Source organism: Sinocyclocheilus anshuiensis, unplaced genomic scaffold, assembly GCF_001515605.1.
Source record: "Sinocyclocheilus anshuiensis isolate Anshui unplaced genomic scaffold, SAMN03320099.WGS_v1.1 scaffold437, whole genome shotgun sequence".
Lineage (NCBI taxonomy): Eukaryota > Metazoa > Chordata > Actinopteri > Cypriniformes > Cyprinidae > Sinocyclocheilus > Sinocyclocheilus anshuiensis.
Genome location: NW_015539902.1, coordinates 2,739,439 through 2,755,461, shown reverse-complemented (window position 1 = coordinate 2,755,461; position 16,023 = coordinate 2,739,439). Strand labels below are relative to the sequence as shown.

General features: G+C 35.4%; 2 protein-coding genes and 2 pseudogenes across 2 annotated transcripts; all 4 read left to right on the top strand.

Moving 5' to 3' along the window:
* Positions 1-990, top strand: or42b2 (odorant receptor, family 42, subfamily B, member 2). Its single transcript, XM_016483114.1, has one exon. It carries the CDS (start codon positions 1-3, stop codon positions 988-990), a length of 990 nt encoding a protein of 329 aa, XP_016338600.1.
* A 2,050-nt stretch (positions 991-3,040) lies between these two features.
* LOC107686206 (olfactory receptor 13C5-like) lies at positions 3,041-3,767 on the top strand (annotated as a pseudogene).
* A 3,038-nt stretch (positions 3,768-6,805) lies between these two features.
* LOC107686205 (olfactory receptor 13C2-like) lies at positions 6,806-7,765 on the top strand. The gene has a single exon (XM_016483112.1). It carries the CDS (start codon positions 6,806-6,808, stop codon positions 7,763-7,765), a length of 960 nt encoding a protein of 319 aa, XP_016338598.1.
* Positions 7,766-10,014: 2,249 nt separating this feature from the next.
* Positions 10,015-10,911, top strand: LOC107686227 (olfactory receptor 1C1-like; annotated as a pseudogene).
* Positions 10,912-16,023: the final 5,112 nt, after the last annotated feature.

Sequence of the window (16,023 nt, the reverse complement as noted above, 5' to 3'; positions counted from 1 at the left end):
ATGAATACAGGATCAGTGAGTGAAATGGTTGTGAATCAAGATGTCACTGAAAACAGAAATATTTCCATCCCGTCTTATTTCTATATCAGTGGTTTTTCTGGAATACCTCATATGAGATACTATTATATATTTCTGTTTTTTGTCTACATTATTACTGCGCTTGGGAATTCTTGCCTCATGTTTGTTATCATTATGGACCGAAATCTTCACACTCCTAAATATATAGCTGTCTTTAATTTGTCTTTGACTGACATTAGTGAGAGTACTGCTGTGATCCCTCAGCTACTGGATACGTTTTTGTTTGGGAATCAGTTGATCCCATATGGATTGTGCATGTCCAGTATGTTCTCTGTTTTGTTATTTCTCGCAATGCAGTCACTAACTCTCACTATTTTGTCTTTTGACAGATTAGTTGCTATTTCATTACCACTGAGGTATCATATGATTGTGACCCACAGATTAATGCTTGTTATAATTGGTGCTTCATGGACACTAGTACTATTATTAACAATCATTGGAGTAAATTTCATGAGCAGACTTTCGTTCTGCAAATTTATTGTCACTGTTAACAGTTTCTACTGTGATCATGGGCCAATATATCGTTCAGCTTGTAACAATAATTTCCTAAGCTCTGTGATAGCCAGTGTGTTCCCAGCAATCATCCTTGGGTTTCCAGTAGCTTTTATTATCTTTTCATATACATGCATAGCTGTGACATTGTTTAAAATCACAACCCCACAAGACCGTCAAAGAGCCACAAAGACATGTTCTGCTCATTTAATATTAGTGGCTATATTTTATGTACCCATCACTTTTACATATGCATTTTGGCCCATTATTAACACGAACACAAGGATCATTAATCTTTCTCTGACTTCTGCACTTCCTCCAATGCTTAACCCTATAATCTACACATTCATGACTGAGGAGTTCATTGTGTCTGTTAAAAGACTTCTTAAACGAAGATTCATATTCCCGTCTCATAAATAAAAGTGTATTTTCCCCTATTTAATAACATTATTATTTGTGGTTTGAGCCAGTATCAGCACTTGGACTGTGTGTGTCTGTGTGTTCTAGACATCCAGCACTTCTCCCAGAGTGTGGTCATGGTGGAGGAGAAAACCCACTATAATTTTTGAAATACTACTGTTGTTGTTTCATAGAATGTAATTTTAAGATTTTTTGTTGTTGTTTTCAGGTCAAAATGTAGTTGTTTAAACCTCAAATCTGCAGTTTATGAAGATAGCACCTATTTGAAAATTTGCTCTGACATTTTTGGAGTTGTGAAGTCTTGGTTATCACCATGCAGTCAGTGCTCATGTATCTCTCTGAGAACAGCCTTATATCGGCAAGTCCTTCTGACATTCGCTGTTGGTTATGATTACTCTGTATAGTGGTTAAACATGATATATATAATTCATTTGGGGTATATCTAACAGGCAATCTTTGGTTTAATGAATCTGTTATTTGTTACTGGGCAAGTAATTTTGGCTGAGTGCTCAGCTTCATAACTTTGTATTCTGAATTTTTTGCTTGTCTATTTCCTATTGTGCAAACTTCCTATGCTTGTATAATGGTTATTATTGTTCATCAAATAGTATTGTTCAATTAATAATATTTATATATATTGAGAAATGATCTGTGTGTAGTGGTGAGTATTTTTCAGTGACTTCAGTGTTACGCCGTAGGTGTTGGCAAGTGACTATCCTTATAAGTTATAAGTTATGAGTTAGTAGACCATTCATTCAGCCAATTAATTCAAAAACGAATTAATTCAGGATTGAAACAAGGTTTTAAAGAAGGAAATTATTTACACAAATGTATGTATGTATGTATAACCACACAATACACATTAAAACCAAAAATACATGTATTAATGTTATTTTTTTGAAGAAAAATCATTAGCTAGAAACCTTTCAGCTAGAAAAATAGTTCCTTACAGTGACCGTAAACACAGAGAGATAGGCTTTTCACACTTGAAATAGTTAAACCTGGGTCATTCTAAACCCTGGGTAAACGGAATCCTTGGTTATCTTGCATCACTTTTCACACTTCTCATAATATAGACCAGTTTTGACAGTATATTGATTGTAGATAGACAATATACTCTCTTCCAAAGTAATACACAGCAGTCATAACTATGCTTTATCGGAAATAAAACACAACCATTGACCAATCAGCATCAAGGACCAGAACAATCCATTTATTTATGTTGGTCAGTTAGCTTGCATCATGCATCTATATTGGCATTTCAAATTCTTAAAATAAAAACAGTCCCTCACTACTGAAACAAGTGACTGTAATTCCCAAACTTTTAGAAGGCAAACGCTCAAATGACTTTATTTCACACCCTTGGAATACTTGCTTAGGTCATCATGAAGCAGCAGCACAACAGTTTCTCCTCTCTATGGATTAGTCACTGTATCTGACGTAGCTGATCATGCCATCAGTGCCAGTTCTGTGCCATGATTGGTCAACTGACAAGTCCAGAGAGTCCTAGCATTTGTACCACAATCAGTGTTTGACTGATATATAGTGCAGCGTGTTCCAGGTCAGGGGAAGTGTTTTACCAGTGCTGTGTGCCTGGATAAGCCTGAAGAAAAACTTCTCAGGGCCTGATTGAGCTGCTCTTCACCTTTGTGTGAGTACACTGAATTCACAGCATGTATTATCCTGAAATCTTGCATAATATATAAAAAATTTGAGTTTAATAAGGCAATGTAAGATTCAGCTTTCAAAGATACAAATGTAAAATGTTTAGAATTGCATATATACTGTAAAGTAGAAAAACACTTTTTTTTTATATAATTGCTTATGAAAATCATTAGGCAATTTTCTGTAGTTACAGTAAGAAGTATGTTGAAGAATATGTCTGTGTTTCTTGAATTGCAGTGTTTGTAGGAGAGGACATAACCATTACAAAAAGCTTTCATATGAAAAAGCTTTCATATTTTTGAAAATTCACCCCCCCCCCAAACTATGTAACATGCAACTCTTCCATCCAGACAGGCTGAATACAGGATCAGTGATTAAATTGACCATGAATCCAGATTTCACTGAAAACAGGAATATTTCCATCCTGCCTGTCTTATTTCTACGTCACTGGTTTTTCTGGTGTATCTCACATTAGATACTATTATATATTTCTGTTTTTTGTCTACATTATTACTGTGCTTGGAAACTCTTTTCTTATGATTGTGATTATTGTGGACCGAAATCTTCACACACCTAAATATATTGCTGTCTTTAATTTAGCACTGACAGACATTTGTGAGAGTACTGCTGTGATCCCTCAGCAACTGGAAGCATACGTGTTTGGAAATCAGTTCATTCTGTATGGATTGTGCATGTGCCAAATGTTTTTCAATTGTGTTATTTTTGCAGTGCAATCAATTACTCTTACTATTTTGTCTTTTGACAGATTAGTAGCTATTTGTTTACCACTGAGGTATCATATGATTGTGACCCACAGATCAATGTTTGGTATGATTGGTGCTTCATGGATAATAGGACTGTCGATAGCAACAGCTGCAATCATTTTCCTGACTAGACTGTCTTTCTGCAGGGTTGTTGTAATCGTTAATAGTTTCTACTGTGATCATGGGCCTGTATCACGTTCTTCCTGTAGCGATTATTTTCCGAGCTTTGTGATATCCGTTTTGTACCCTGTAATCATCCTTGGGTTACCAGGGGTTTTTATTGTTTTTACCTATACATGTATAGCTGTGACATTGTTCAGAATCACAACCCCACAAGACCGTCAATGAGCCACAAAGACATGTACTGCTCATTTAATGTTAGTGGCTATATTTTATGTGCCCATTACTTTTACATATGCATTTTGGCCCTTTATTAACACTAATACAAGGATCATTAATCTTTCTCTGACTTCTGCTCTTCCTCCATTGCTTAACCCAATAATCTACACATTCATGACAGAAGAGTTTATGGTGTCTGTGAAAAGACTTCTTAAACAAAGATTCATATTCCCATCTTCAAAGTAAACCTCTTTCCTCCCACTTTATTCACTTTATTCTTCATGATGTTTATAGTAATTAATATTTCTAAATTCTCAATTTAATAATGCATTTCAACAATCTAATATCACAGTTTTTATAAAAATAATATTATATATATAAAAAAAGTACCATGCTGTTAGCTTTATCTACACATGTAAACTTCAGTTCATCTGGTTCATCTGTATCTGTACTCCAATAATACTGATCACCATCTCAGATTTCTGCATTGCTGTGCTTTTGTGTTTAATGTCCATAAAATCCATAAAAAACTGTACCTCCCACATCATAATTAAAAAACGTTTTCTTTCTTAATTTTGGGCCTTGATGTTGCAGTTGGCTTTACTGATTAGTAGCTGTTTGTTAATTTAATGCTTTGAAGTTTTGTTTTTCTTGTTACGCTTTTGTTCATACGAGACCTTTTATTTTGAAATCATGTTAAGCTTATACATTTTTAAAGGTGACTGGCTGCTTTTCAGCAACCTGAAATACTACAAAATCATGTCATGTATTTACATTAACAGTGTATATGACAATTAACATCTTTTAAATTAACTCACATATATAGTGCATCTTATGCCAGGTGACTAGAGTTTGCACCCCAACTCAAGAACTTTTCCCAATTCTGTTTCCCTCTCTACTCTCCAATTAGTTCCCTGTTTACCCTTAACTGTCCTATAAGGCACAAATGGCAAAAATATAACCTGAACAATTGGGAGGGTCAATTTCAAATATCTCTGCAGGTGCTTACGGTCCATTTCTGTGTCCATTTCCATACCACACTGTGATACTGCTGGTTAAAATGCTCTCAATGGCGCTTCTTTAAAAGCTCCTGAGGATCTTTGGTGACATGCCGAATTTCCTCAGCCTTCTGAGAAAGTGAGTTGTGCAAGAAAGCACAACAGAAAGCTGTTGTGCTTTCTTGACAAGCTGGGGTGCGTTTCCCATACAACGACGTAACTCGCTGATTAACCACCATAGTACGATGCATTGTTGTGGAAATGAACTAGCTAATCACGACTGTTTCCCGAACACGGTCACATCTCCGTCGTTTGAATCACATTAGTTCAACAATATAGGGCCATTGTTAATGACGTCACATGCATGTGGTGGAGGAATAACTTCTGCTATTTAGCCGATTAGACATCTCTACGATGCTGCTGTATTGAACATGGAACCATGGACGCTGTTTGCGAATGTTCATTTGAACTATGGTTTCGGGAAACACCGAATTGTTGAACGATGTTGGTAATGACGGAACTTGCGACCATAGATGGCTAACCATGCTTTTAGGAAAAGCACCCCCGGTTAGTGTTAGTTGACCAAGTGAGGTCATCACTAATATAGACACCCAGGAATTTGAAGCAACTCATCCTCTTCACCTCAAGCCCATGGATGATCAGTTGCCAGTGAGATTTCCTCTCCTTCTTCATGTCTACAATCACCTCATTGGTTTTATCTGTGTTGAGGGTGAGATTGTTGTCCTCACACCATTTCACCAGACTTGCTACCTCACTGCTGTATGCTGTTTCGTCATCACCAGTCCAATCACTGTGGTATCGTCAGCGAACTTCAGGATGATGTTGTCCTTATGGTATGTGATGCAGACGAATGTGACTGCCTTGCTTGTGTCTACATTTTTTTCACCTGTGTGCAGTGTTGGGAGGCCTTCTCGTGGATGGCGTGATCACATGTGGGGCGAACAATGCAATACAAGTCTAGGGGTATAAAACTGGTGTATGCAGAGTCATGCTGCAACCTAGTGATGTCTAGCAGCGTTTGCTTATTATAAGTTATCAATGCATAACATTTCTGCACTTAAAAAAAAAAAAACAAGATACATAAAGAGACACACAAAAAGACACACAAAAACACAGCGTTGAAGAGTGGAACAAGCAAACACGTCTGCCATGGAGGACACCATGTTGAGCCAGCTTAACATGTTGAGGAACCCTAGGCATCATTCTTTTGGTCAGAGTCAGTAGAAAGATCTCTTTAATCTCTTTAAAGTCCTAAGCATTGATTGTAGACTGTAAACTGCACATGTGTTCTACAGTTGTATGTGTTCTAAAGTTGTAAATTCAAACAATTTCTGTAGAGATATGTAAAGCTTTAGATATGCAACCACTAACCCTAACTTATAACTTCTTATAGCATATTTTGTGCGTTAAGGGCTTCCTTTACAACTGCAGTTTTCCTGTAGATTAGTCAGTGTATTTCATTCTGACGTACCTGATCATGTCAGATCTGTGCTATGATTGGTCAACTGACAAGTCTGGAGAGGCCTGCCATTTGTATCTGAAGGATATATAGTTCAGCATGTATAAGGTCTGGGGAAGTCTTTTTACAGTGCTGTTTCTATACTAGCTTCAGCAAGACTTCCTATAGTCATATCTTTCTTTCTGTGAGTACACCTTATCCACTGTATTTGCAGCATGTATTATACAAAATCTTGCATATTGTATATAAAAGTTTAGTTACAAATTTTAGGGCAATGGAAGTTTTTAAGATGCATGTTAAAATATAATTGTGCTTATAAAACTTGAAATGCCTATGTTCATTTGTTTGGTTTTGTTCTTGAGGGATTATATATATATATATATATATATATACTGTATATACACACACACACATTTTACTGCAGTCTAAATATCAATCTTAGATTCAATTGATGCAATATTTGTTGTAGAGGAAAATATAATGAAATATTTTCTTACAATGCTGAATAACATACATTTTTTTTTTTTTACCCGGACAGGATGAATAGAGTATCAGTGAGTGAACTCGTCATGAATCTTGATTTCACTGAAAACAGTAATATTTCCATCCCGTCTTATTTCTATATCAGTGGTTTTTCTGGTATACCTCACATGAGGTACTATTATATATTCTTGTTTTTTGTCTACATTATTTCTTTGCTTGGAAACTCCTGCCTCATGCTTGTTATTATCATAGACCGAAATCTTCACACTCCTAAATATATTGCTGTCTTTAATTTATCACTGACAGACATTTGTGAGAGTACTGCTGTGATCCCTCAGCTACTGGATATGTTTTTGTTTGGGAATCAGTTGATCCCATATGAATTGTGCTTGTTTAATATGTTCTCTGTGTTTGTATCTATTTCAACACAGTCCTTAACTCTTGCTGTTCTGTCTTTTGACAGATTAGTAGCAATTTGTTTACCACTGAGGTATCATATGATTGTGACCCACAGATCAATGCTTGTTATAATTGGAGTCACGTGGGCAGTGGCACTGCTTATGGTAATCGCCGCTACAGTTTTTATCAGCAGGCTTTCTTTCTGTAGAGTTATTGTCATCATAAATAGTTTTTATTGTGATCATGGCCCTATATATCGTTCTGCCTGTAGCAGCAATTTCCCAAGCTCTGTGATAGCCCGTTTGTACCCAATATTAATTCTCGGCTTTCCAGCATTTTTGATCATCTTTTCATACACATGCATAGCTGTGACACTGTTTAGAATCACAACTCCACAAGACCGTCAAAGAGCCACAAAGACATGTACTGCTCATTTAATAGTAGTGGCCATATTTTATGTACCCATCACTTTTACATATGCTCTTTCTTCCATTATAAACACGAACACAAGGATCATTAATCTCTCTCTGACCTCTGCACTTCCTCCAATGCTTAACCCTATAATCTACACATTCAAGACAGAGGAGTTCATAATCTCTTTGAAAAGGCTTTTTAAACGGAGAACCATATTCCCATCTCCAAAATAAACCATTTTTTCCCCAATTTTAAAAACATTGTCAGACACTGTTGTCATTTGTATTGTTTTATCGTTGTTGTTGAATAATTTATGCTTCAATGTTCTGCATTTCTAAATATAATTTAATATGACAAGCCAGACAACAGGTATCATGACTTCATAAACCCACAACAAATGCTAAAGCCACTACTGTGATGTATTAAATAATAATAAGAAAAAACACATAATTACCATTGTTATTAAAATAATAAAACAAAGAGTGGGAAAGTAATAGCATTCTACCTTTAGTGTGTAATTCTTTTGTTCCTTACTTAAAATGTATCCCTGCTTCTTTCCATCTGACCTCATCAGGGAAGTAATAAAAGGGGCACTTTGGGCTACCCATCAAAAAAGGGCCAAAACAAGAGAGAATTACAGTGTTTACTTTTGTTCAACTATACTCATAGTTATTAAATCGATTTATTTATTTACTTTTAATCAGTAATTGCAAATAATATTAAGTAAATGCATAGTATATATAAAAAGGAATTAAGTAAATTAATAATGGCCTACACTGATTTGTGAAAAAAAATTGTGAATAAAAAGCATTAAAAACACAGATTGCCTAAAAGTAATAGTTGTACACAAAATAATAATAATAATAAAAATATATATATATATCTATTTAATTCTCTAAATACATATATTACATTGAATATTCAAGAAAGCCTTTCGTTGTCAGGTGCGTGGCAAGTTTTTAACAATATGCAAAAAGTTATCCACTTTATTTTGCAACTCAGAAGTAAACTGTTTCAAAGACTTGATTCATTAGCTGTTGAACCAGCAGTAAACGGTAAAACAAATTGCTCTACAAACCAGTGTGTTTATGATTACAATAATAAATTTAAATAATATGATAACAAATAATACTTTGCAATATCAAGCAGCATAAGGTAATGTTTTTGTACAAGCTAAAATAACTGTAAGCACAGTACACCGGAAGCCTTGCACAATCAGGTTACAAATGGCCGCACACACTCTTACATTAAAAATAAGGTGGATAGGCCTTAAGCCCATATTATGTAACTTGAATATGTTTTGGTCAGCAGCTAAAATAATAAAAATTGTGCCTGTGTCCAAATATATATGGACCTAACTGTAGTTTTATTTTTTAAAAGTTGTTGTTTCAAGCCACATCTGCATCTGTTTTTATGAGCCCCATTTAATATGAATATAATAATAATAATAATAATAATAATAATTATTATTATTAAGTATGTTATTATTATAAAAATAGTTAATTACATTTTTTTTAATTAAAATATAAAAATGTAACCTATAAATTTATAATAATACTATGATACTGTAAATAATAATAATAATAATAATAATAACGTGATTCAACGAGAAATATCAGAAAGTCCTGACTGTAGAAGAGAGGAGGAGCTGGGGATGGAGAAGGGTAATTAGCTCCTAAGCAAAGTGATATAGCTGCGGAATTATACTGAATAGACCTTATATAGGGATGCTGTGATAGGTGTCATAGGTGTCAACATATAATCATGCATTAGTTGACTATATACTTTCATGACAATAAAATCCCCTTGTCCTTTGCATCTGTATTTTGTCTGTAGGTTTCTCTTTGACAGCAATGGGGTAGTCTACTGGCCGTGTCACAATAAAGATGCTAAAAGGCTTGGATATGGGACATTATTGGGTGCCCTATAGTGAGAACAGGTTTTACACAATATTACACAATACATTAATGCTTGCTAAAGCTGGTGATTTGTGGAAATGGGGACTATTGCTAATATTAACTGGAGCAATACTCACAAACAGGTTTTGTGTCTGTATCAATGTATTGCCTATGTAAAAAAATTAAAAGCTTAAATTTTCTATTCTTAGATTTTGCTATGTTTTCATATGCATGCCCCTGCTTCTCCAAGTCTACAGGGAGAAGGGCTGATCCATGAAATAAAGTCCCAAGCTCATGATCTAATATAAATATGTCTGATGATTGGTAGCATAATGTCATTCTGGCAGCTTTGGAGAAGGTATAAACGATAAGAAGTATAAACCATGTGTTTTCTCTGTTTCTCTCTAATGATTTTACTGCAATTACTGTAAAAAATATTATTAGTTTAATAGTAATGTAAAATACTTTTTATTGATTAATCTTTGTGATTGGAATTGAAATTAGTGTAGGAATATTCTGTTATTTTGTGTGTTTGAATAACAGTTCTTTATCACAGGTGAAACAAAAGCCAGTCAACAGGTATCATGAGCTCCATGCATGCAGACTTCTCTACAAATGTGACCTTTGTTCGTCCTGCAGCATTTTTCATCAATGGCTTTTCTAATATCCCACATGCAAAATACTACTATATGTTCTTGTCTTTAGTGTATGTTGTGACTGTTTTAGGGAATTAATTTATCATGTGTATCATTTATTTGGCCCGCAGGCTTAACACAGCCAAATACATTGCAGTCTTTAATCTGGCCCTTTCTGATCTGTGTGGAAGCTCAGCTTTGATTCCAAAAATCATAGACATGTTTTTATTTGATCACCAAGACATTTCTTATGAAACATGTTTAACAAATATGTTTTTTGTGTATCATTTCATGAACATGCAGTCTTTGACACTACTCGCTTTGGCTTATGACCGACTGGTTGCTATTTGTTTTCCTCTACGGTATCATGCCATTGTAACCAAACTAGCCATGTTTCTGATCATAGGGGTGATGTGGATTGTGTCTGTGACATTTTTTTCTTTACTTGTAGGTTTCGTGAATAGAATGTCTTTTTGTAGGTCTAATGTACTTAATAGTTATTTTTGTGATTATGCCCCAATCTGTGGACTAGCTTGTAATGATATTTCCATAAATATTCTGATGGGTAAAATTTCCTATGGTCTCCTGATTTGCACACCGCTAATACTGATCATCATCACATATTTCTGCATTTCTCTGGCTCTGCTTAAGATTGCTCATGGTGCTGACCGGATCAAGGCCGTAAAAACCTGCACTTCACATCTCATATTGGTGGCAATTTTTTATCTCCCAGTTTTATGCAATGTCCTTGCATCTGTAACAACACCTTTGCATCCAAATGCCCAGATAATTAACAATTCCCTGACGCAGACAATACCACCTATGCTGAATCCCATCATATTTTAGCATAAGTGCCCATCCTGAAAGCGAGGGAATCTCCACTCAGCTTCACAACCTTCACAAAGTAAGCATGTGCACATCCACCTTACACAAATACTGCATAAAATGAATTGTCAACATTATTGAACTGAAAATTTCATATATATATATATATATATATATATATATATATAATGTATTTTTTTCAGTTCAATAATGTTGACTTAATTCGTTTTATGCAGTATTTGTGTAATACAGACCATGAAATACAGGCTTGTGCTTCAGTAAACTAAATCATTATATTAGGGCTTGTTTATTAAACAAAATTAATTTAGTCAAACGCTATGACAAACAGTTACAGTTATATAATGAATATCGGCAAGACAGAGGAGGTCATGCAATCCATAAAAGAACTGTACAAACGCAGCAGGGTGAATACAACTAGAGAAATAAAAATGAAATGCAGTTGGAAAAAGTGAAAATATTTACAGGTTTAATCTCATGTCTTCTGATCGGTGTGTTATTGGTGTTGACTTTAATTACCTGCTTGAAAGAAACTCTTTGACTGCAGATATTTTATTAGTTGTTTCATCAGCTGTGATCATTTAACAAATATCTTATTTAACAGATTAATTTTGTACAGTCTGATGTTGTAGCAGCAATGGTATGGTATTATAAATAGACAAAATATGTTGAAAAATGAAATATAGTAAAGTTTCTTTGTTATTGCTTCCTTTATTCAAAGCAATGTACAAACAATTTAAGTTCAGAGTCAAAATAAATAAATAAAAATAAAGATTTTTAAAATAGTCACATTTTCTTTCAGTGCTTTAAGTTTAACAAGTCAATTGAAAGAACATTTACATTTGCTGTCAATATAAAAATGTTAAAAACGCTTCTGCATCATTACTGTTATCCTTATCAACAGACATCTTGAAAAAAATCATCAGACAGTTTGTGAATTTAATACTAACTTCCAGGGTATCAGTTTTTTTTTCTTGAGATCAGATCATGTAATGCAGGCATATACTTCTGTGAACTAATGCCATATAACAACGTTCTACATATATAGCCCCCACACATTGAACAACACAAGACAGCAAGACAATATTTTAGTACTGCAACAACTAATCCATAAAACAGATAAAAAAATTGTCATGTAAATGCTCTACAATGAATTCCATTATAAACTACCCTGGTCTGTGCGTAATGCATGGAGAACGTCCGCTAGTGATGGCACTGCTCAAGAAGTGCACAGCCCAAGCTGTCAACAAAATGAGAGATATTTATTTAAAACTTCAGACACTCACATGGTTTTATATGGGTTAGCCTGCTTTTCCTGAGCCCATAACTTACATTTGACTGAGATATCATTATTTTTTTAATAATGTACATTCACAGAAGTATTTATATTTTAGCATAAGTGCCCATCCTGAAAGCGAGGGAATCTCCACTCAGCTTCACAACCTTCACAAAGTAAGCATGTGCACATCCACCTTACACAAATACTGCATAAAATGAATTGTCAACATTATTGAACTGAAAATTTCATATATATATATATATATATATATATATATATATAATGTATTTTTTTCAGTTCAATAATGTTGACTTAATTCGTTTTATGCAGTATTTGTGTAATACAGACCATGAAATACAGGCTTGTGCTTCAGTAAACTAAATCATTATATTAGGGCTTGTTTATTAAACAAAATTAATTTAGTCAAACGCTATGACAAACAGTTACAGTTATATAATGAATATCGGCATAAAGTGCACACTCTGAGCTTTAATTTGAGGGTATTCTCATCACAATTGGAGGAAAGGTTAATGAATTACAACTCTTTAATATGCACCTCCCCCCTTTTTCAAGGCACCATACGTAATTGGACACTGGACAGTTGACTCAAAAGCCATTTCATGGACAGATGTGGGCTATTCCTTCGTTATTTCTACATCAATTAAGCAGGTAAAAGGTCTGGAGTTGATTCTAAGTGTGCCATTTGCATTTGGAAGCTGTTGCTGTAAACCCACATCATGCAGTCAAAGGAGCTCTCCATGCAAGTGAAACAGACATTTGTTAGGCTTCAAAAACAACAACAAAAAAAAAAATCCATCAGAGAGATAGCAGGAACATTAGGAGTGGCCAAATCAACAGTTTGGTACATTCTGAAAAAAAAGAAGAACACGCTGGTGAGCTCAGCAACATAAAAAGTCCTGGACATCCACGGAGGACAACAGTGGTGGATGATCAGAGAATTCGCTCCATGGTAAAGAAAAACCCTTTCACAACATCCAGTCAAGTGAAGAACACTCTCCAGGAGGTAGGTGTGTCACAGTCAAAGTCTACAATCAAGAGAAGACTTCACGAGAACAAATACAGAGGGTTCACCAGCAAGGTGCAAACAAGGCCAGATTAGACTTTGCCAAAAAACATCTAAAAAAGCCAGACCACTTCTGGAAACGCATTCTTTGGACGAAATTAAGATCAACCTGTACCAGAATGACAGGATGAAAAAAAGTATTGAGAAGGCTTGGAACAGCCCATGATCCAAAGCATACAACATTGTCTGTGAAACATGGTGCAGCAGTGTGATGGCATGAGCATGAGTGTTGGATGATTGGAGAATCCTCTCCATGGTAAAAAAAAACCCTTTCACAACATCCAGCCAAGTGAAGAAGACTCTCCAGGAGGTAGATGTGTCACGGTCAAAGTCTACAACCAAGAGAAGACTTCACAAGAACAGATACAGAGGGTTCACCACAAGGTGCAAACAAGGCCAGATTAGCCAGAAAAAAAAAAGCCAGACCACTTCTGGAAAAGCATTCTTTAGACGGCTGAAATTAAGATCAACCTGTACCAGAATGACGGGAAGAAAAAAATATGGACAAGGCTTGGAACAGCTCATGATCCAAAGCATACAACATCATCTGTGAAACATGGTGGAGAAGTGTGACGGCATGAGCATGCATGGCTTCCAGTGGCACTGGGTTACTGGTGTTTAGTGATGATGTGACAGAAGACAGAAGCAGCCGGAGGAATTCTGAAGTGTATACAGATATACTGTCTGCATTCAGCCAAATGGAGCAAAGCTGATTGGGCGGCGCTTCATAGTACAAATGGATGATACAGCAAATCATACAGCAAAAGCAACCCAGGAGGTTTTGAAGGTAAAAAAGTGGAATATTCTGCAATGACCAAATCAATCTCCTGATCTCAACCCGATTGAGCATGCATTTCACTTGTTAAAGACAAAACTTTTTTACATATTATACAGAAAGTCCTAAAACAAAACAAGACAATTCTCCACCCACCCTCACTCTGTCTGCCTGATATGCACCACATAGGGAGGAATATTATTATAAAAAATAAAAAAAACACCAGGGGTGGAATGGATCTTAGATCCAACTCAAATTAAGTCAACATCCCTCTCTTCCTAGTCTCCTCTGCCTTCATCCCCTAAATACCTTATAAAGGGATCCCAAGTTTTAGAAAACTGTGTTCTCTTATTCTTTAGACAGAGCTGTATACGCTCCAAATGTAGTGTATTTGTGAGTTCGCCAAGCCACAGCTGGAAAGGAGGTGGCAGTTTATTTTTCCAGAATGTTAAAATAAGCTTTTTGGCCGTTAAAAATCCATAGGAAATCTCAATCCGAATGAGCATGCATTTCACTTGTTAAAGACAAAACTAAAGGCAGAAAGACCCACAAACAAATAATAACTGTAGTCAGTTTATTCAATCTGTTTTTAAAAAATTTTTTTTTATTGGGGAAATATATAGAGTACAAATAAGCTTAACAGAATTCAAATCAGAAGTTCCTCCGGATTTTCCTATATAGAATGCAGATAAGTTGAACAGAATTCAAATCAGAAGTTCCTCCGTATTTTCCTTATGCAAACAAAAATCTAACCAAGTTATACTTTCTGCAATTATTAACTATATATACATATTTATACATACACCTGCATACACAATAAACATAACAATCCTATACTTGCACATGCAGTCTAAGTATACACTGTACATGCAGACATATGCACATATTTTCTAACATACTATACAGAAAGTCCTAAAACAAAACGACAATTCTCCACCCGCCCACCCGACCATTCACCTACCCAACTACCCAACTACCCTCACTCTGTCTGCCTGATACGCGCCACATAGGGAGGAATACAAAAAATAAAAAATAAAACAAAACACCAGGGGTGGAATGGATCTTAGATCCAACTCAAATTAAGTCAACATCCCTCTCTTCCTAGTCTCCTCTGCCTTCATCCCCTAAATACCTTATAAAGGGTTCCCAAGTTTTAGAAAACTGTGTTCTCTTATTCTTTAGACAGAGCTGTATACGCTCCAAATGTAGTGTATTTGTGAGTTCGCCAAGCCACAGCTGGAAAGGAGGTGGCAGTTTATTTTTCCAGAATGTTAAAATAAGCTTTTTGGCCATTAAAAGTCCATAGGAAAGAAATCGTTGTTGAGACTTGGACAGGCAGAGCTCATGTCTTGAAACACCAAACACAATTAAAAACTCATCAGGTTCAATATGTTGTCTAGTAATTTCAGAAATGACATCGAAGATATTGCACCAAAAGCTTTGAAGACTGGGACATAATGCATAACTGTGAAGCAGGGTCGCCTCAGCCGTCCTGCATTTGTCACATTTTGGAGAGACACCTGAAAATATTCTAGATAATTTTGTCTTAGAGTAGTGTAGTCTATGCAAGATTTTGAACTGGATGAGGCAGTGTCTGGAGTTTATTGAACATCTATTAATCTCTTCCAGGCTATCCGCCCATAACTCATTGGAAATTTCTGACCCTAATTCTTCCTCCCATAAACTTTTGATTGAAGATGTAGTAGGTAATTGGGAGGCCTGGAGAGTATTATAGATGCAGGAAATCATTTTCCCTTTACCAAAATAGTCCTTAAGGCAGGTGTCAAGACATGAAGGGCTAATTGTTGCAAATCTGTTTAAGTAGGATTGTACATAGTTCCTGACTTGCAAGAACCTAAAAAAATTACTTCTATGAAGTTTGTATTTTTCCTGAATTTTTTCAAAGGAAATAAAGGTACCGTCTTGAAACAGATCGCTTACTGTGTGAATTCCTGCATCTCTCCATTGCTGAAAACC